Below are 21,352 nucleotides of genomic sequence, written 5' to 3'. Positions count from 1 at the left end.
ATCTCCTTGTAGTTCAAGGGGCTCTCAAAAGTCTTCTCTAACACCACAGTTCAAAAGCATCAATTCTTTGACACTCAGCTTTCTTTATGGTCCAACTCTCACATCCATACATGACTACTGAAAAAAACCATAGCTTTGACCAGACAGACCTTTGTCGGCAGAGTAATATCTCTGCTTTTTAATATGCTGTCTAGGTTGGTCATAACTTTCCTTCCAAGGAGTAAGCGTCTTTTAATTTCATGGCTGCAATCACCATCTGCAGTGATTTTGGAGCCCAAGAAGACTCTCAAGATGGCTTTGGCTATTTATTTACTTTTGTGAAGCCTTACAAATATTCAACAAATTTTAAAGTTACTTGTTCTAGTTCTGTGGAAAATGCCATTGGCATTTTGATAAAGATTGCTTTGAATCTGTAGAATGCCTTGGTAGTATGGTCATTCTAACAATATTAATTCTTCTTGTCAGGGACATGGTATCTCTTCCCATTTGCTTGCGTCATCTTCATTTTCTTTCATCAGTGTCATAGTTTTTGGAGTACAGGTCTTTTGCATTCTCAGATAAGTTTATTCCTAGGTATTTTATTCTTTTTGACGTCCTAATAAATGAGATTGTATACTGTATTAAAGAATGTTCTTATATCATTGTTTTATGTGTAGCTGTCCAGTTTTCCCAGCACCACATGGTAAAGAGACTGTCTTTTCTGCATTGTATATTCTAACCTTTTTTGAGGTAGATCAATTGACCATCAGCATGTAGACTTATTTCTGGGCCCTCTGTCCTGTTCCATAGATCTAAGTATCTGTTTTTGTACTAGTACCATACATTTTGATTTCTGTAGTTTTGTAGTGTAGTCAGAAATCAGGGAGTGTTGACTGTTAACCAAAAATTGTAAGACATTTCCAATACATGCTCCCACAGCACAACTTGCAGTTTCTGTACTCTTAATACACATTGCCTTCAGTGGGTTCAATAAGGCCCCCCCAAAGATTTCAATCCTACTTCCCATGAATCTCTAAGTGTTACTTTGTTTGAGAAAAAAGTCTTTGTAGATGCAGTTAAGGATCTTGGTATGAGGAGATTGCCTTGATTATCTGGTTGGACCCTAAATTCCATCATGTAAGATGAGTCCTTATAAGTGAGAGACACAGCAGAGTCACATCAAAAAAGAAGCCGATGTCATACCTTGGAGCTTTTAAAGGGAGTGCAGCTCTGTCAGTGTCTTGATTTTGAACTTCTGGCTTTCAGAACTATGGGAGAATAAGTTCACTTTGTTTTAAGCCACCAATTTTGCAGTAATTTGTTACAGAAGCCTCAGGAAATTAATATGTAGCTCTAGCAATGATTGGCTAAATATTTATTTTCTATACTAGACTGAAAACTATACAAACACCTGGATTATCTGTCTCCTACACTTTGATAGCTTTAGCACTTAGCCAGAGGGCTTGGCAGTAGTCGGTACTTGTAGGATATTTGTTGAAGGAATGAATATATAGGCTATGATCACTACATATTAACTGTATAAAATTACTATATTTCTGGTTATCTAGTAAGGGAATGGAGAGGAAACTCCATAAGCTTTATTTCTGGGAAATAGGAAGACAAAGATTTGAGGACAGAGTTGCTAGTCAGTCAACTTAGAATTTTGATTTCCAGCCTAAGAAGAGTGGATGTTCTCTGAAGAGTAGAGGCTTGGCCAGGAGAGCTGGTGGGTGGACATCTGATGTGGTGCTTCCCTGACACCAACCTCTCAGTTTCAGCAAATTTACAGGCTGATTGCTGCTATTTCATGCACTTTCTCTGAGCTCTCACTGCACACTGGTCTTGTATCACAAGGCAATGAAGGATTATCTCTGGATTCCAGTATAAAGGAGATGCCTTGAAATACTAAAGGAGAGAAATCAGAAAGGCCTGAAACCTAGTGAGGAACCACACGCATCACAGACAGTTTACGAGGAAGCACTTCAGATTTAACAAAGGTGGAATATCTGGTTGTTTGACCTTATATAAAACTTGGTATATATAGTTATTTAATATCCTGCTTTAGGCACTGCTGCTTCTGAGATCTATTCTGAACCAGAAACAAATCAATAAAATAAAACCAAACTAACAAAAAACATCATGCGATTTGCTTTCAGTTTTGCAGTGAGCTTAGTCTGCCGGCCCTGTTGTTCCAAGAGGCTTGGCCATTTGACTCGTTGACTGTGTAATGATTTTGCTCAGGTTAATCACCTTCTGTTATGTGCCAGCACTGATAGAAATGCAGTGTTGCTTCAGGCTGAATAAGGTTTGAATAAGAACACTGTCTGAATGTGTGTGTGTGTAAGTAGGAAAACCTTTCACTTCAGAAATAAAAATGTATCTATGATGTTGTCAATATTAGACTAAGGGTTAAAAGTTAAAAATGGGTGCTCTGGAGATAGGTGGTACTTGGGATCCTCCACTCAGAAGTAGTGAATTCTTTCAGGTGGAGCCATGTAAGATTAAATTCATTTCCTATCTCATTCAAAGCTTACTGTTTACTCTTCTCAGTCATGTATGGAAACTTTTGGCTCCTGTGGTCTTTCTCTCTGCCGTGATGAATCCCCTGCTTCAGCAAACTGTCAAATTCTGTTTCTTCTATGAAGGTGCCGCAATCAGAGGTGACATCTTTATTCTCTGAATTGCCCTAGTACTTATATTTTTATCATGATCATCAGAACGGCAAAAGCTGCGATTTACTGACTATTCACTAAATGTCAAACACTGGGTTATATCCTGTACATACATTATTTCATTTAATGATTACAGTTCTGTTAAGTAAGCTCTAATATCCCTATTTTATGGGTAAGAAAACAAATTCAGAGAGGTTTAGGTGATTTGCAGAAAATACACAACTTCTGAGTGGATGATCCAAATTTTACACCTAGATAATCTCTAGAGCTCACAGTTTTAACCTTTCACACATACGATCCCTTAGTCTAATCTGAATAGAAGAATATATGAATTTTCTTTCCTAGACTCTATGATATTATGGGTAGAGGTTTCATATTATTTCTTTCATTTCTCTAATAACAATGTCCAGTACCCAGGGACACAATAGATATTCATTAGATAAGTGAATCAATATCTGAAAGAAATTATTGCAATAAAATACTAGGCCTTAATAATATATTTTGGAATAATTTAAGAAAGTTATACTGTTTAAGAAAGTTATAAGTAAGTCATTACAAAATTTAAAAGATTGCATTAATGGGTAAGCATGATTCAGTTCAGTTCAGTTGCTCAGTTGTGTCCAACTCTTTGTGACCCCATGGACTGCAGCACCCCAGGCCTCCCTGTCCATCACCAACTCCTGGAGTTTACGCAAACTCATGTCCACTGAGTCAGTGATTCCATCCAACCATCTCATCGTCTGTCGTCCCCTTCTCCTCTGCCCTCAGTCTTTCCCAGCATCAGGGTCTTTTCAAATGAGTCAGCTCTTCGCATCAGGAGGCCAAAGTATTGGTGTTTCAGCTTCAACATCAGTCCTTCCAATGAGTATTCAGGACTGATTTCCTTTAAGGTAGACAGGTTGGATCTCCTTGCAGCCCAAGGGACTTTCAAGAGTCTTCTCCAACACCACAGTTCAAAAGCATCAATTCTTTGGCACTCAGCTTTCTTTATAGTCTAAATCTCACTTCCATACTTGACTACTGGACAAACTATAGCCTTAACTAGACGGACCTTTGTTTGACATTATTAAATCTGCCAAATATCTTTTTCATGTTTCTTAAAGTTTTATATGTAAATAAAGTATAAACTGAGATATTCAATCACATGTTTTCAATTTTCCTATCTAGATGATTTGGTTCAGTTTATCAAAATGCTTTTGTATAATGAAATTTGTGTGTTAATCTTATGTATTTAATACATCTTTATTAATCTTGTGCCTTTTTTTTTCTGGTTTTGTTTACAGGATGGCGTAGGGGTAGATGAGAAGCTATCTTTGCGGCAGGTAGCTGTGGTTGAAGATTTCTTTGACATTATCTATTCAATGCATGTGGAAACAGGGCCAAATGGAGAACAAATTCGGAAACATGCTGGACAAAAGAGAACTTACAAAGCAGTAAGTTAAGAAATGAAAATAGAAGAGAAAAAAAGGCATGCATTTTGAAATTTGATATTATATGCTTGTTAAAGTTGGGTTAAATAATTATGAATATTCTATCTTCAACATAAATTTTACTGTATCATGGTCACACCCAGCATTTCAACTATTATTATTACTGATTTTATTTTTGTTGTATGTTCACTAAGTTTATTTCATATAGTTCAAATGTGTTCTTAGCATTATCATTTTTTAAAAATAAGCATACAATGTGGTTAGTCCCAGTTAAATGTCCACATGGGAAGATTATTTGTGTTATATGTTCAATACATAATGTATTTTCAAATCATACAATATAAATTATGTATTGGAACAGATGAACTTTTTACTACCATTATTGTCTTAACTGTCCTTCCCCTTCAAATCATATTAATATGTTCAGGTATTTCTTATTTAATAATTATAATCACATGAATAAGAAAATTTTTTGTCCTCTTCTTATATTACCTTGTATTAAATACATTTACCCTGAAGGGTATGCATTTCTTAATTTTCCAGTATAGATTATTTTAAAAGTATGTGTTATTTTTATAGTGTAATGCCCTTGATCAATTAAAAATGAAAATATATAATGTTTTTATTATAAATTATCTAGAAAACAGATATAATTAACTGTTAGACTTTGAAATATTTACTGTCAAAATGGAGTTATATATTATTTCTAAAGTTTCTAATTATACTTACTGTTCAATCTAAACATTTTATTCTAGTTTTTAATTAAACATTTTATGAAATCATCTTACTATAGATAATTCATCCTTTCTAGGAAAATTGAACAGTAAATCATTCTTTTCCAATATGAGCAAGTGTACATCAGAAATACCTTATCAGCAATCAGAACAATATCTTTTTTTTATAATTCTTATTGAACTTTGCTTTTGGCTACCTTTATATTAACTGTTTTCAGCTATATTTATACACAATATCAGTCTGGATCCATTTTTTTTTCAGATACAGAAAAATGTGTGAAATGCTCAAAGTTTCAAATACAGGTACATATGTTTGAAAATTAGCTACTGAGCATAAGAAATAGCTTCTTTTCCATAACTATTTTTTGCTATATTTCCAGGATCATATTGAATCTTAGTTGCATAATAACCCCTAATACATGTTGTATTTATCTCTCCTTCTCTATGGTTTTGTTTCTTGGCTGTTTCCAGATTGCATGGTTTGTGGGCAGGCACTTTTGTAAGTTTCCTTACATAATTCTGCCACATAAACTTTCTTTTGACTTACATATCCTAGGAGACATTTTTATCATGACTAATGACAATGATCTAGCTTCTTAAATTTTTTTTTTGTGCAAACTAATATTACTGAACATACTCATTTTGCCTGTCTCCTAAACCAGGGCTGTATCTCTAGATAATAATAGGAGAAAAAATTATATATTGATCTACTAATATCACTAACTGTGTATTCTTATGGTAATGATAATTCACTTTTACAAAATAGCTACCTGAACTTGATAGGACTTTGTAAGGTAGGAATACATCAGTTCAATTGTATTAAATGAAAGCAAACCAACAAAAACCCAAGTAGCTTCATTGTCAGTAATCATATGGCAGCCGAATCTGTGTAGGTGCCAAAAGCAATTGAAAGTGATTTAATCTTTGAAGTGCATTTACTAGAGACTTTTAATTAAAATAAAATTAGGTCATAGACCCAAATCTCTCATCCTATGTTTTACTAAATGTAGAGAATCTGATCTACTGCCATAAAGCATGCTAAACCCTTCCAATAAATTGGTAAATACATTTCCAATATATACCATTTTGCATTAACATTTTGGAGACATTTTCTGCATTTTGGAGTAGAGATAGATACCAACTTTGAACATACTAATAGTGTCTGAAGCATCACTGATTCCCTCTTGAGAATGTCCTTTTTGAAGATCCTTCTCTTTGCCAAATTTAATTTTTGTTTTTGCAATTAAAGTATTCTTACCTTTTCCTAATATCACAAAGGTTTCTTCTGGCCTAATCTTTTGCCTTCTGGTATCTCTCGATTGAATCCTAATTAGAAAACATCTCCATTTTATGGAGTAACAGTACATCATAGGGGAAGAAAAAACACAAACACTGCTGCATTGCCAGCAAAACTGTACATATAACTTTATAATGAATTTAAGTCTAATGTTAAAAGTTAATATAAGTGTTCAGCTAATGGGACATCACACTAAATGTAATTTGAAATGAAGTGGTTTAGTGCTATTAGGGTCCTAGAGTGTTGGGTCAGAATTTAGTTCTCAATGCTAATGCTGGAATTGGCTAGTCATTGGTAAAATTAGCTAGATACCTACTGCAATTATAATGGTTCCCATTAAGATTATTTTCTATTTCTAACACATTGGCTCATAGAGCATGCATGATTATGTTTATTGACTTTCTTTTTCTCCCTTATGCTACATGGCCAAGAAACTATACTTATACAACTAATCATTAAAACGTGTCATATTGTCTTAATAATATTACCAATAGATTTAGTGGTCATTTTATTTACTTTGCCGTTTTTGCAAATCTTTTCTGTGTTTTCACTCTGCAGGAAATGGTGGTCCTTTAATATTGGATTAACTTCTGAATGCCATTTGTTTTTACCTATCTGCAGTATATCATTCCTTGAAATATCTAGTCATTATACAACTTAAATTTTATTGCAATCTGATCTGACTAGAGATAAAATTGGAGGGTGTGTTCTATTACTTATGAGCTCTTTTTAAAAATCCACATAAAATGACACATTTTAGGAATATGTAAAGGCTATCAAAAATAATTTTTTTAGTCATTGTTGAATTCTAGTGTCTTTTAGGTATTTTTTCCTTTCATTTGTCTCTCTGTATAAACTTTTACTGGTGCACTGAATGTGTTTCCTTCAATATTTTTGAATTGATGATATACATTAACAGAGTAGGGAAGAAGTGTGAATCATTCAGATATCACTTACATTTGAACTTAAATACATCTTTCTCCTAAGATTGAATGCAAGTATACTTATCAGTTTGGAAAGTGACTTCAAAATTAATTGTGTAACATTGTTTAAAAAAAATCATGAATGCAGGAAGCTATCTTCCAGTCCTTAACTTTTCTGAATTCTGAAGTCCTTAACTATTCTCTGAATTCCATCTTCAGGAAACACAGCCCTTCTCCAGTTGTCTTTTATCTTGCATTTTGTCACAGGCTAAAGCACAGTTGGCTTCCTAGAAAGGTGTCTTTAGTTAGGGTCCAATTAAAGGATAAAGTTTCAAAGTTCTTTCTTGCTAAAATAAAAGTAAGTGGTGGAAATACAGGAACTAGTGAGAAAAGTCAGTGTTTTCAGTAGAGAGAACAGTCTGCATATGTACGTGTAAATGTACACATACACATGTAACTTGTGGTGTGAAACAGTAAGTTTACACGTATTACTCATATATATAGCTGCCAATAATTGCATTCATTTAGTTCCGAATGGAAAGCATATGCTACAGCTACAAGAAAGTAGACCAGAAGCCAGGCAAACTCAGTTTTAAATTTCAAATTTAGTACTTCCTCTCTGTGCCTCTTTGGGCCACTTACTTACTTTTTTCCCTCCTATTTAGAGGGAGATAATGATGTGCATGGCATGGTAAAATAAATCAGTTAATATTCATGAAGTGCTTGCCTTGTGGTCAACTTTTGAATAATGGTATTTCTCCTTTATCCAATCACTAGTCTTGTACCAGGTAGAAGGACAAGCAGGACAATCAACATAGCTCCATCCTTGTCTTAATAATAATTATGGATGTACATTCCTCTGCTTGCCCCAATGCCTCCATGTTGGGAAAGAGAGGAAAAGTCATAACTGAGGCATTATTTTGTGTACATCTTATAAATGTCACAGTCTCTGACAGTCCACAGCATAACTGTTATCCAGAGTTTGACCAGGCTGAAGGGAAGAATGGAAGTAAGCCAGGATCCCTTTGTTTAGGACCTTTCCTGCTAGATGATGTTTATGAGAATTTCAGTTATGTGCTGCTTCCCAAGTTCCAGTCTTACGTTAATTTTCAATTACTTTTCTGAAAAATTTTAAAACTGGCTCTCTTTAAAAAATTTACTTTAAATATGAGTAGAATATTCCTATTCAGGGATATTCACGAGCAGAGAAGTCTAGTGGGCTACAGTCCATGGGGTTGCAAAGAGTCGGACATGATTGAGTGACTGAACAATAACAACATTCAGGGACATACTATAGAAAAATAATATGTGAGCCATAATGTCTGTATTCCTATTCTGACTTTAGAAAGGAAAAGTATTTATTTTTTCAGGTCCTGTAACACTTAACCTTAAAACCTAGTCAGCATCATTTTTATCCTGTTCTTTTTTTATTCATATCTATTGGTTTGGTGCCTTTACTGCTAAGTGGGATATTTTAACTTGCACTGTTTGGGCTAGTTTGTTATGTCAAAATTCTCAGAATTCTTGTCAATTGAGAATAAGAGGAGTGACCAAAAGTTGCAACCATTTTACTGTCCAAAAAAATAAATAAATAACACTAAACTAAAGTTCTGAAAGTTCCTAGCAATTCATCTACCCTCTGTTTGGCTTAGGCCACAGTTTTTGCACATGTGAAATGAGGGGGATATATTTCTATTTTCTTCCAACTCTGAAGGAATTATAGCAGTTTTCGCAGTATGTATGGAGCCATTACTGTATGAGGAGGCACAAGGAAAATAGTATCAAAGTGAACAAGTTGGCTGGCATAAGAAGTGTTCAAACAGGAAAATGCCTCCTGCTCTTGATAAAGCAGATTGGCTGATGAGCATAGCAGAGATATAGAAGATTTTGGCTTTATTATCATCTAGAGAGCTCTCATAAATAGTAATAATGATAATAATAATCGTGAAAAGTATCTGTAGTCATTAGACTTCTTTTTTCCAAGTTTTAAAAATAGTGATCAAATAAGAAAGGGGATAAAAAATGACTCTCAAGTGTCAGCAGATTTTCACTGCTCTCCATTTTATTAAAATTTTGCAGTGATCTGAATCATGTGGTGAGCAGGCCGTTACTAAATTTATAATGTGATTTTAAGCTACAATGCAACAAATGTGATCACACCTCAAATTTCATTGTAAACATAATGATCCTGTAACCATCACTCTTGCTTGACTTATAGTCCTATAGGCTGAGACACTATGAAATAGGGGCTTATAGCTATTTCTGTGATTAGTGTCAGGAAGGCCTTGATCTCTGAATATCACTTCCCTTCCCTATCACAGTGCCTTAAATTTATAATTAGAATTTAATTTCTTTGGTTTAAACCATTGACCTCTATATCTTTATATGGACTTCACATATCCTCAGGCAAGAGAAGCTAGAGAATACATTAGGCTACTAGCAGTCATTGACATTTTGTGCGATCATTTTGTGAATGTGTTTGTCTCTCATATGTAGCTGGGTTTAGCTGAAGAACAGGTAGGCAAGAAATGTGTGACGTGCCATAGATAAACCTACCAATGTCCCAAGTAGCACAGTCACCCTTGTTTTTGTATGAGTCCCATGTGGCATCATGGGTAGTCTTTGGCATGTATTGTATAGATGTTGAGAACTCATGTTACCAAGTGTGTGCGTGCTCGGTCACTTCAGTCATGTACGACTTCATGTGACCCCCACGGACTTCAACCTGCCAGGCGCCTCTGTCCATGGGATTCTCCATGCAAGAATACTGGGGTGGGTTGCCATGCCTTCCTCCAGGAATCGAACCTGCGTCTCTTGCGTCTCCTGCTTTGGCAGGTGGGTTCTTTACCACTAGTGCCACCTGGGAAGTCCATGGTGTCAAAATAAGGATTAAAAGCCTCTGCAAACCCCACCTATTTCTTTTTATGAAATAGTTGTAAAAGATGAGAGTATTGTTTCAAAATAGAAAGTATTAGATTAAAAACTATGAACATTAAGTAGATTTCTCAGTGGAGGAACTGCCTCGTCATGATTTACGGATAGAATATCAACAAGCTGTGTTCCTGTGTCCTTCCTCAGACACCCTTTTACTATTGTGATTTCTTCCTTTTGCTCACACAGATCCAAGTGCACATATAGGGTGTTTCTGAGGCCAAGAATTGAAGAAAATATTCTCTGGGGCTTGGAATTAATTTTATGTCTGTAAACACTCTTCATGGACCTAATGTTAAAAAAAAAAAAGCAAAATAATACAGCAGTTAAACAGATATAAGTCCCTGTCTTTTTTACGCAGATGACATTGTTTATTTCTCTTTGTTGTTACGCACCAAAATGGCTTAAATAAGCAATTGTTTGGGTATCAAATAGAAGTAGGAAAAAGTTTAAAATTATTCCAAACTCAAATATATTTTATAGACATTTGTTAATATAGAACTCAGTGATTCTGTTATATATTAAGTCAGTGACCTAAAAATATATTTTATTATTTTAAAACTCACTCAGTTATAACTATTTTATGGTACTTTTGTGTGATTCCTCTTGTTTATTTTATCCAATTTATTTAATGCAATTTTAAAGGTTACTTTCTATTTACAGTTACTACAAAATATTGCTTTTATTTTCCATATTGTACAATATATCCTTGAATCCATCTTACACCCAGTAGTTTGTCCCTTGCCCCTCATTCTCCCTACTAGTAACCACTAGTTTTTTCTCTATATCTATGAGTCTGCTTCTTTTTTGTTATATTCAATAGTTTGTTGTATATTTTAGATTCCACACATAAGTAATAGCACACAGTATTTGTCTTTCTCTGTCTGACTTATTTCAGTTAACATAATGCCCTCCAAGTCCATCCATGTTGCTGAAAGTAGCAAAATTTTCCTTCTTTTTTCCCCCCTTTATTTATAGCTAGAGTCAAAGTTTAAAAAAAAATGGCGAAGTCCCTAATGGTGGGGGGCCATATCCATCTCTCATATTACTGTATAGTCTCAGCTTAGTAAAAGGACCATCTCATGGTTTTCCATAAATGCATGTTGAAGGAAAAATTTCACCTTGTCTCTGTGAAGTCCTTGAATTTTTGATACCAACTAAGTAGTATAAAGATGTTAACTATAAGTGGAGATAATAAGATCAGAACTGTGGCCCATGGCTCTAAAGACCCTGCACTACACAGTTCATATTGACTTGAACAGCGCCCTGGATTTCTGCAGTTTTGCAGGCTCTGAATAAGGTAGCAGTTATTTAACCCATGTGCCCCCCCCCTTTGTTTTTCAGGGAAAGCTTTGATGCTCCATTTAATTACACTATCATCTTTGAGGCAAGGTATAAACACATTAAATTTTCACACATTTGTTTATTTCTCATCAGATGCACAACCATATCCACATATCCCCTCCCCAAGTGTAGAGGTTTTATGAAGGTGATTGCTGAGTATTGAAAACAGCTACCGAATTTAAACATGGTACACGTCATATTGGGCTTCCCTGGTGCCTCAGACGGTAAAGAATCCATCTGCGATGTGGGAGACCTGGCTTTGATTCTTGGGTTGGGAAGATCCCCGAGAGGAGGGCATGTCTACCCACTCCAGTATTCTTGCCTGGAGAATCCCCATGGACACAGGAGCCTGGCGGGCTGCAGTTCATGGGGTCACAAAGAGTCAGACAGGACTGGGTGACTTAAGCACAGACATGTAACTTTAGAGTTTCCTTGGCAGCTTAGACAGTAAAGAATCTGCCTGCAATGCAGGAGACCTGGGTTCCCTCCCTGGGTTGGGAAGATTCTCCTGGAGAAGGGAATGGCAACCCACTCCAGTATTCTTGCCTGGAGAATTCCGTGGACAGAGGAACCTGGTGGGCTACAGTCCATGGGGTCACAAAGAGTCGGACACAACTGAGTGACTAAACACACACACACACACACACACACACACAGCGTTAACCCTAACTTTCATGTAGGAAAACTCATTATTTTTGATAACTCAAAATTACTCAGACTAAGCACAAGCAGACAGATGCATAAAACCAACTGAAGGAAAAAGTAAATCAGCGGCCTGCCAATTAGAGTTATTAAATAGCGATTCTAAAACAGAATAATAATGTTCACTCATTTGTCAGAATTGATTTATTTCTTATACAGCTCTAGTGAGAATTAGCCCAGGTGGGCAGAATAAGAGTACAATCCCTTTATACTCAGAAAATTTCTTTTAGGTAGTTGAGACCATCAAAATATTTAAGAACTCATCCAAACCAGTTTATCATCAACTAATGTCACAAATTCTGTCATTGATACTTTTTGTGTTATTGTGAATAGATATATTCCTTGCAAAGGAATTAACCCTTTGGAGAAGCATCATTAATTCTTTCTGTCCAGCTTGATAAATTGCTACTTCAGTGCACCCTTGTGGTGAAAATGTGCCAGTGCAGCTTTGCAGACCGCATCCAGAGGTTTAGGTTTTCCTGGACACTGATGATGTCAGAAATAAAAGCTCCTGAATTTCCTACAGTATATGCACATGGATGCTTATTTAAATACCTATTTAATTGGGATAAAATGTAATAGGAAAGAAGAATAGGACATGGGCTATTACTGGTATGAGGTAATAGGAAGAACATGGTGCCACCTTTGATGTCAGCTAGACTCGAGTTTAAATCCCAATTAGGTAAGTTTTATGCATGCAGTTTTTGCATGTGTTAATTGTAGGGTTGTTTTGAGGCTCATAAGTGTTTATGTATGTAAAGGTGTAAAGATAATCATTGGTCCCAACATGATATTATACGTAGTGGGGTAAATAGAAACATGATAGTCTCTAAAAATTCAGAATTGTTTGTGAGGGGACAGAGGCCGTAAACGCCTTTTTGTCTACTAATTAGATGTTGTAGCAGCCTCTTTCTTTGTATCATCTATGTCCTCAGTGGCCCATGGAAAACATCCACCCATGTTTTCATTCATGACTTTTCCAGAATTGAAAGTGCTATTCACTAACTTCATCTGCAGCAGTTTTAGTCATTTTATAAGTAACAAGTGACAGCCTTTTCCTGTGTGTTTTTTTTTTTCTTTCGTTCATCTGTTCTCCTCCTCACCCTCTCCTTCCCGTTCATTTTTCTGGGAATGTCCTCTGTCATAACACAGCCATGGTTGAGCATGGCTCTGCTCCTTGGCCCCAGCAATTGGAAAGAAGGTGAACCGTGAAAAAACGTATTCTAAGAATTGGAATTTGGACCAGATTTTTTTGTATTTGGTGTTCAAATATTTTTAGGCATTCCTGGGCACTGTGATTTGGTATATGAAATGTATCCATTGGTTTGCATAGTTATTTGTACAGTCTAAAACATTATTTCTCAATAGGGCACTACAGACTTCGGGGCCAGACAGATGGCATTGCCCCAAGTACTCCAAGATTTATCCTTAACCCCGAATGCTAAGTTCCAGCAAGACAATTCTAGTTATTCCTTGTTTTCAGAAGTCACCTTGGTGTGCCTGACACAGTGAGGCCAAAGAAACCAAAATGCTGAAGCAGAGAATGTTTTATTGCAGGACCATGCAAGGAGATGAGTGACTGATGCCCTAAATCCTCTGAACTCCTCATGGACTCTGCACATTGCATAGACATATGAAGCGGAGACCTCACATTGCAGATAAAGGTCCCTATAGTCAAAGCTATGGTTTTTCCAGTTGTCATGTGTGGATGTGAGAGTTGGACCATCAAGAAGGCTGAGCACCGAAGAATTGATGCTTTCGAACTGTGGTGTTGGAGAAGACTCTTGACAGTGCATTGGACTGCAAGGAAATCAAACCAGTCAGTCCTAAAGGAAATCAGTCCCGAATATTCACTGGAAGGACTGATGCAGAAGCTCCAATCCTTTGGCCATCTGATGCGAAGAACTGACTCATTGGAAAAGACCCTGATGCTAGGAAAGACTGAGGGCAGGAGGAGAAGGGGGTGACAGAGGATGAGATGGAGGGTTGACATCACCGACTCAGTGGACTTGAGTTTGAGCAAATTTAGGGATATGGTGAAGGACAGGGAAGCCTGGCGTGCTGCAGTCCATGGGGTCACAAAGAGTCGGACATGACTGAACAACTGAACAATGTGAGGGTTGTGTGACTCGTGGCTCTCCTTAGTAAAGTGAAGCCTAAGCTTCTCCATTTTTCTCTGTTTCTCCTAACATGGCTAAATCTTGACTGTTTTGGGTGACTGTGGCAGCAGTATTCTTGACTACTTGTTTTAAAGGAAGTACTGCCATCCCTCTGCCTCGCAGGTCTTAGTAAGGGTAAACTTTAACCAAAGTAGCTGAAACAGGAACCCATGGGAGCTTGACCATGCCATTGAATTCTGGACCAAAAAAGTTGAATTCAACTTGTTTTCCCCTAAGTCCCAGCAAAAACACTGATATATCAAAGAAGATAGAAGTCAATTTCCCCACACTTCCATGTGTGTAATTGTATATTTAATGAAGCTATTCATGCTGCAAGTCACTGAATAAACATTTGCTGTGTGGAGTCATTTTATTTACATGCAACAGTTAGAGATTCTCTTTATTTTACTTTTAGGAACCATGTATGGAGAAAAACTTTTTTAGTGTCCATCTGCTCATTTTTGTTTTCATCTAATATAAAGATTCTCTGTTATGACAATCTGTTCCTTAATAGCCAGATATTCTAACATAAGAGGAAACACAGAAACACTACCCACAACTTTGGAAATATAATCCCAGTTTATTGGACTCTCTTTTTGCTGTAGTCACATTTGCACAGTTCATGGCTATTTTAATTATTGCAAAAATACAACTCCAAGTTAAAGATGTTCATTGTAATAAAGATAAAAAATAGAAAAGAAAGTTCTTTTCTGCAAAGCAGTATAGCTAAAATTTTAAGTATAATCAGTGGAGCAAAAACTATTTCTTATAAAAATGAATTAGCTATAATTAACTTAGATCATTTTTATTTTTTGTTTGCCTGCATCTTGATTTGCTAATGTACCGTGATGTCATGCTCAGGTCATCCGATGTTGTCCTAGAAGGGTGTGATGTCTCTATTTTCCTCCTCTTGTTTCTTTTCATCATATAGCATATTTCTGTCCCTCTGCCCAAGTTCACCGCCTTTGCCTCTTACCTTGCACTTGTACCGTTTTCCCATCCCTGGAGGATAGACTGCACTTGATTCAATTTTTATTCCTCTTGCCCTTCATCTGAAGCATTTGCCTCAGATTTCCAACTTGCTTTTAGCTGTCTAAAGTTTGACCTGAACTGTCTAAGAATAGTCTTGCCTGCTTTAGACTTCCTTTGAATTTGTAGCCTTCCTTTTAAACTTGACCACATAATCACCATCTTCTCTCAACACCACAGCAAATGTCTTTGGACTGACAGACTGTATTCCTGTGCTTTAGACCAGTATTTTTCACATTATGTATCATGACCCATTCATGGATTTTCAAGTGAATGTAGTGAGTTGTGATAACTTTTATAAAATGAAATAGAAGAGGATATAAATGATCTGTTTTACTGTAGAAATGTGTATATGTTCTGGCTTATGATGTAAAATACGTTTCTGCCTGTGCTGTTGGTCTAACAAGTTGGAAAACATTGCTTTCAATGAGCACTGTGATTTTAGATTGCCTGCAGATGCCCAGTAATCACTTCCACCTACCCTGCTTCTCACTTCTGCTCTTGATATATTCTTAGATCTTCCTGGCACAACAATTTGTTCCACATTTAAAATTATCTTTGGGCTCTAACCCATATTTTCATTCATCTCAGTTAAATGTACCCTACAAGGTTGCCAGATTTAACAAATAAAGATACAGAATGCCCAGTTATATTTGAATTTCAGATTAGCAATAATTTTGATATGTTATTCCCAATATCACATGTTTATCTGGAATTCACATTTAATTGTGAGTGTTGTATGTTATCTAGGAACCTTTGTGTGCTAAGTCACTTCAGTCATGGCTGACTCTGTGCAACCCTATGGACTGTAGACTCCCAGGCTCCTCTGTCCATGGGATTCTCCGGTCAAGGATATTGGAGTGGGTTGCTGTGTCCTCCTCCAGGAGCTCTTCCCAATCCAGGGATTGAACCTGCATCTCTTATGTTTCCTTTTTTGGCAGGAGGGTTCTTTACTGATAGCACCACCTGGGAAGCCCCTTGGAATCTTGTTCATATTTAAAAATCAACTCAAGATATTCCTGACTGGGCCATCCCTTAACTAAATGAAAAAGACAAGAGAACCTGATAAATGGGTGTGATGATTGAATATAGAAAATGATCAGAGAAGAACAAAGGAGATAGTAGACAGTGATATGAACTGAAAAAGGCATATTGGAGTAATTGATGAATACTGGAGTGGGTAGCCTCTCTCTTCTCTAGCGGCTCTTCCCAACTCAGGAATTGAACCGGGGTCTCCTGCATTGCAGGCATATTCTTTACCAACTAAGCTATCAGGGAAGCCCCACTTACAGTACCAGAGTGTAGTAAAATCAATACTATGGGATTGATACGAATCCAACCAAAAAGTTGAGAACCTACCACCAAGGGGCAGGAGAGAGTTTGGGGGCGGGTGGCTAAAGTGCAAACCTGGCAGCATCCCAGTTTTGATATTGAAGATGTTAAGTCCCTGGAATTCAGTTGGTTATTTAACAGATGTATAGAGTCAAATAGATACAATATAACACGAAGTCTTGCTGAAATGGCAGTTAGGGTTTGGAAGCAAAAATTGTTGAGGGTCAGAGTAAATGAAAATTTGGTCAGACAAGAAAAAGGTCTGCCTTTTTGTTTAACTGATTAAGCTGCTATGAATATACTTTTTGCCTGAGAGCATTTATGTTGAGTCCTGATCAAAGAATTTTTTGGAATCACATTAAAGTTAGCCAAAAAATTACCAACGGGTGATTACAATGATTTCCTGTTTGTTGTTCAGTAGCTCAGTTGTTTCTGACTCTTTGAGACCCCATGGACTGCAGCACGCCAGGTTTCCCTTTCAACTTCACTATCTCCCAGAGTTTGCTGAAACTCATGTCCACTGAGTCAATGATGTCATCAGCCATCTCATCCTCTGTCACCCCCTTCTCCTCCTGCCCTCAATCTTCCCAACATCAGCATCATTTCCAGTGAGTTGACTCTTCACATCAAGTGGCCAAAGTATTGGAACTTCAGCATCAGTCCTTCCAATGAATATTCAGGACTGCTTTCCTTTAAGGGTTGACTGGTTTGATCTCCTTGCTGTCCAAGGCACTCTCAAGAGTCTTCTCCAGCACTGCAGTTAGAAAGCATCAGTTCTTTGATGCTCAGACTTCTTGATGGTCAAACTCTCACATCCATACATGACTACTGGAAAAACCATAGCTTTGACTATAGGGACCTTAGTCAACAAAGTGATGTCTCTGCCTTTTAATACACTATCTAGGTTTGTCATAGCTTTTCTTCAAAGGACCAAACATTATTTGATTTCATGGCGACACTCACTGTCCACAGTGATTTTGGAGCCCAGAAAAATAAACTCTGTTAGTGTGTCCATTCTTTCCCCATCTATTTGCCATGAAGTGATGGGACCAGATGCCATGATCTTCAGTTTTTGAATGTTGAGTTTTAAGCCAACTTTTTCATTCTCTTCTTTCACCTTCAACAAGAGGTTCTTTGGTTCCTCTTCACTTTCTTCCATTAGGAATGTGTCATCTGCATATCTTATGTTATTGATATTTCTCCCAGCAATCTTGATTCCAGCTTGAGCTTCATCCAGTTTGGCATTTCACATGTTGCACTCTGCATGTGAGTTAAATAAGCAGGGTGACAATATACAGCCTTGACGTACTCCTTTCCCAAATTTGAGCCAGTCCTTTGTTTCATGTCCAGTTCTTGACCTGTATACAGGTTTCTTAGAAGGCAGGTAAGGTGGTCTGGTATTCCCATCACTTAAAGAATTTTCCAGTTTGTTGTGATCCATACAGTCAAAGGTTTTAGCATAGTCAATGAAGCAGAAGTTGATGTTTTTCTGGAATTCCCTTGCTTTTTCTATGATCCAGCGGATGCTGGCAATTTGATCTCTGGTCCCTCTGCCTTTTCTAAATCTAGCTTGTACATCTGGAGGTTCCATCATGTCTGGATGGTGAAACAATTACCAACAGGTGATTTCAGTTATTTAATATGGCCCTGCGTATTAGTGGTATAGAACCATACCTAGAAGTATTCAGGGATAATTTTAGTGCCTATGTGTTTAACAGATATTTGTTCAATGTTTAGGTGAAAAATATCTTCGCCTTTGTGAGACCGTTTCCATGCGCCACTCCCTTGATCCAGAAGTTCCTCCATAGAAGTATAATGATGTTCACTGTTTATCTTTTCTCATGCATGAGCTGAGTAAAAGGAAACTCAAATGTAAGAAAACCATTGGTTAGACTTTATAGTTTCGGAACACATCTGTAAAAGTATCTGGGCCAAAAGCTATAGTGTCTAGTAAAGTAATGCTCAAAATTCTCCAAGCCAGGCTTCAGCAATACGTGAACTGTGAACTTACAGATGTTCAAGCTGGTTTTAGAGAAGGCAGAGGAACCAGAGGTCAAATTGTCATTGGATCATCGAAAAGCAAGAGAGTTCCAGAAAAATGTATATTTCTGCTTTATTAACTATGCCAAAATCTTTGTGTAGATCACAATAAACTGTGGGAAATTCTGAAAGAGATGGGAATACCAGACCACCTGACCTGCCTCTTGAGAAAACTGTATGCAGGTCAGGAAGCAACAGTTAGAACTGGACATGGACCAACAGACTGGTTCCAAATAGGAAAAGGAGTACGTCAAGGCTGTATATTGTCACCCTGCTAGTTTAACTTCTATGCAGAGTACATCATGAGAAACGCTGGGCTAGATGAAGCACAAGCTGGAATCAAGATTGCTGGGAGAAATATCAATAACTTCAGATATGCAGATGACACCACCCTTATGGCAGAAAATGAAGAGGAACTAAAAAGCCTCTTGATGAAAGTGAAAGAGGAGAGTGAAAAACTTGGCTTAAAGCTCAACATTCAGAAAACTAAGATCATGGCATCTGGTCCCATCACTTCATGGAAAATAGAAGGGGAAACAGTGGAAACAATGTCAGACTTTATTTTTTTGGGCTCCAAAATCACTGCAGATGGTGATTGCAGCCATGAAATTAAAAGACGCTTACTCCTTGGAAGGAAAGTTATGACCAACCTAGAGAGCATATTGAAAAGCAGAGACATTACTTTGCCAACAAAGGTCTGTCTAGTCAAGCCTATGGTTTTTCCAGTGGTCATGTATGGATGTGAGAGTTGGACTGTGAAGAAAGCTGAGTGCAGAAGAATTGATGCTTTTGAACTGTGGTGTTGGAGAAGACTCTTGAGAGTCCCTTGGACTGCAAGGAGATCCAACCAGTTCATCCTAAAGGAGATCAGTCCTGGGTGTTCATTGGAAGGACTGATGCTGAAGCTGAAACTCCAATACTTTGACCACCTCATGAGAAGAATTGACTCATTGGAAAAGACCCTGATGCTGGGAGGGATTGGGGGCAGGAGGAGAAGGGGACAACAGAGGATGAGATGGCTGGATGGCATCACCGACTCGATGGACATGGGTTTGAGTAAACTCTGGGAGTTGGTGATGGACAAGGAGGTCTGGCGTGCTGCGATTTATGGGGTCACAAAGAGTCTGACACGACTGAGCGACTGAACTGAACTGAAGCTTTATATGTATATGCTATATGTGTGTATATATACATACATATTTTTTTCCTAATTCCCTCTCTTTAGATGTATTCAAAAATATGCAGTGTGTAAACCAGATAAAGATAGAGTGGCCCTTGTTGAACTGGAGATAATGCCCATAAACAAGATTTTCCTTCCTCAGAGAGTGGTCTCTCTGGACTGTGGTGTCTTTTTGAATCAGGGCATATGAGGTCCTGATCCATATGAGTATTTGGATTTATAGACTCTATTCAATTACATTTTAATTTTATTAGTTTTAAAAAATAAATTTTCTACATCTTCATTATGCAGTTATGTAAATTGCAAGTGGTATGTGATAAAATATCATAATGAATGAAGTGAATGAAAGTCAGAGGGATCGGGTAGAGAGGGAAGTGGGAGGGGGGATCGGGATGGGGAATACATGTAAATCCATGGCTGATTCATGTCAATGTATGACAAAAACCACTACAATATTGTAAAGTAATTAGCCTCCAACTAATAAAAATAAATGAAAAAAAAAAAGTCACTCAGTCATGTCCAACTCTTTGTCTCTTTGTAACCCCATGGACTATACAGTCCATGGAATTCTCCAGGCCAGAATACTGGAGTGGGTAGCCTTTCCCTTCTCCAAGGGATCTTCCTAACCCAGGGATTGATCCCAGGCCTCCTGCATTGCAGGAGGATTCTTTACCAGCTGAGCCACAAGAGAAGCCCAAGAGCACTGGAATGGGTACCCTATCGCTTCTCTAGGATATCTTCCCGACATTGCAGTTGGATACTTTACCAACTGAGCTATCAGGGAAGCCCAAAATATCACAATATTAAACATTAAATATCACAATACGGTTATGATAAATGTCATTAGGAGACTGTTTCTTTATACATGATCTCAAGAGTTTCACAGAAGAGAATGTTAAATATTGGGCCCCGAAGGCAAGTTCTTCCATGGGTTTACTGTATGATACTTGGCAAAAAAAAAAATTCTAGTGTTATTATTCCAGTGAAATAAAGGTGTTATTTCTTTTTTTAAAATTCACTTTATAAAGCTAATGTGGAGAAGGTAATTTCAAAAGTAGTGCGATTAAACCAACTTTATTTTGCTCTAAAATTCAGTGTCTGAAATGGAGCACACTGTTTACAAAGGCATCAAGCTCTGGAGTAATGTTACTTAACAATGAAATTCAGCACTTACCTACTATTTTTCCAAATTACTAACATTTAGTAACATTAATTCTGATTATTTTTGCTAAGACCTTAGTGAACTTAGGACAAAATGGTGTGATTCTGGTTGATAAATCCTTTGATTTTAGCGTTTTTTGTCTGCTAATGCTCATGATTTACCCATGTCAAGCAACGTCTCTATTTTAGCTCATGTGTTAGGTTCAAATCTTAAACCAACAATGGCTTCTCTACTGGTGGATGTCTTTGTACAATTACAGTCTTATTCCTTTAGAAATACGTTACTTACACTCCTTCTTGTGTGTATTAGTTGCTCAGTCGTGCCAGACTCTTTGCGACCCCATGAGCTGTAGCCCACCAGGCCCCTCTGTCCATGGAATTCTCCAGGAAAGAATACTGGAGTGGATTGCCATTCCCTTCTCAAGAGGATCTTCCTGAC

General features: G+C 37.2%; 1 protein-coding gene across 9 annotated transcripts in view; it reads left to right on the top strand.

Moving 5' to 3' along the window:
* NOL4 (nucleolar protein 4) overlaps positions 1-21,352 on the top strand; it is a 691,960-nt gene that overhangs the window by 360,230 nt on the left and 310,378 nt on the right. For 6 of the 9 annotated variants that reach the window (XM_070452829.1, XM_070452828.1, XM_070452830.1 and 3 more), the window contains one exon: positions 3,935-4,084. In XM_070452829.1, the coding sequence (XP_070308930.1) occupies positions 3,935-4,084 (150 nt within the window). Of the gene's footprint in view, positions 1-3,934; positions 4,085-5,055; positions 5,119-21,352 lie in introns of those variants that run through there. The other 3 variants (XM_070452837.1, XM_070452835.1, XM_070452838.1) reach the window with 2 other exon arrangements.

The sequence above is a fragment of the Odocoileus virginianus genome, chromosome 22 (assembly GCF_023699985.2).
Source record: "Odocoileus virginianus isolate 20LAN1187 ecotype Illinois chromosome 22, Ovbor_1.2, whole genome shotgun sequence".
Taxonomy (NCBI): domain Eukaryota; kingdom Metazoa; phylum Chordata; class Mammalia; order Artiodactyla; family Cervidae; genus Odocoileus; species Odocoileus virginianus.
The sequence above is the reverse complement of the archived record's forward strand: the minus strand, read 5'-3'. Positions and strand labels throughout refer to the sequence as shown.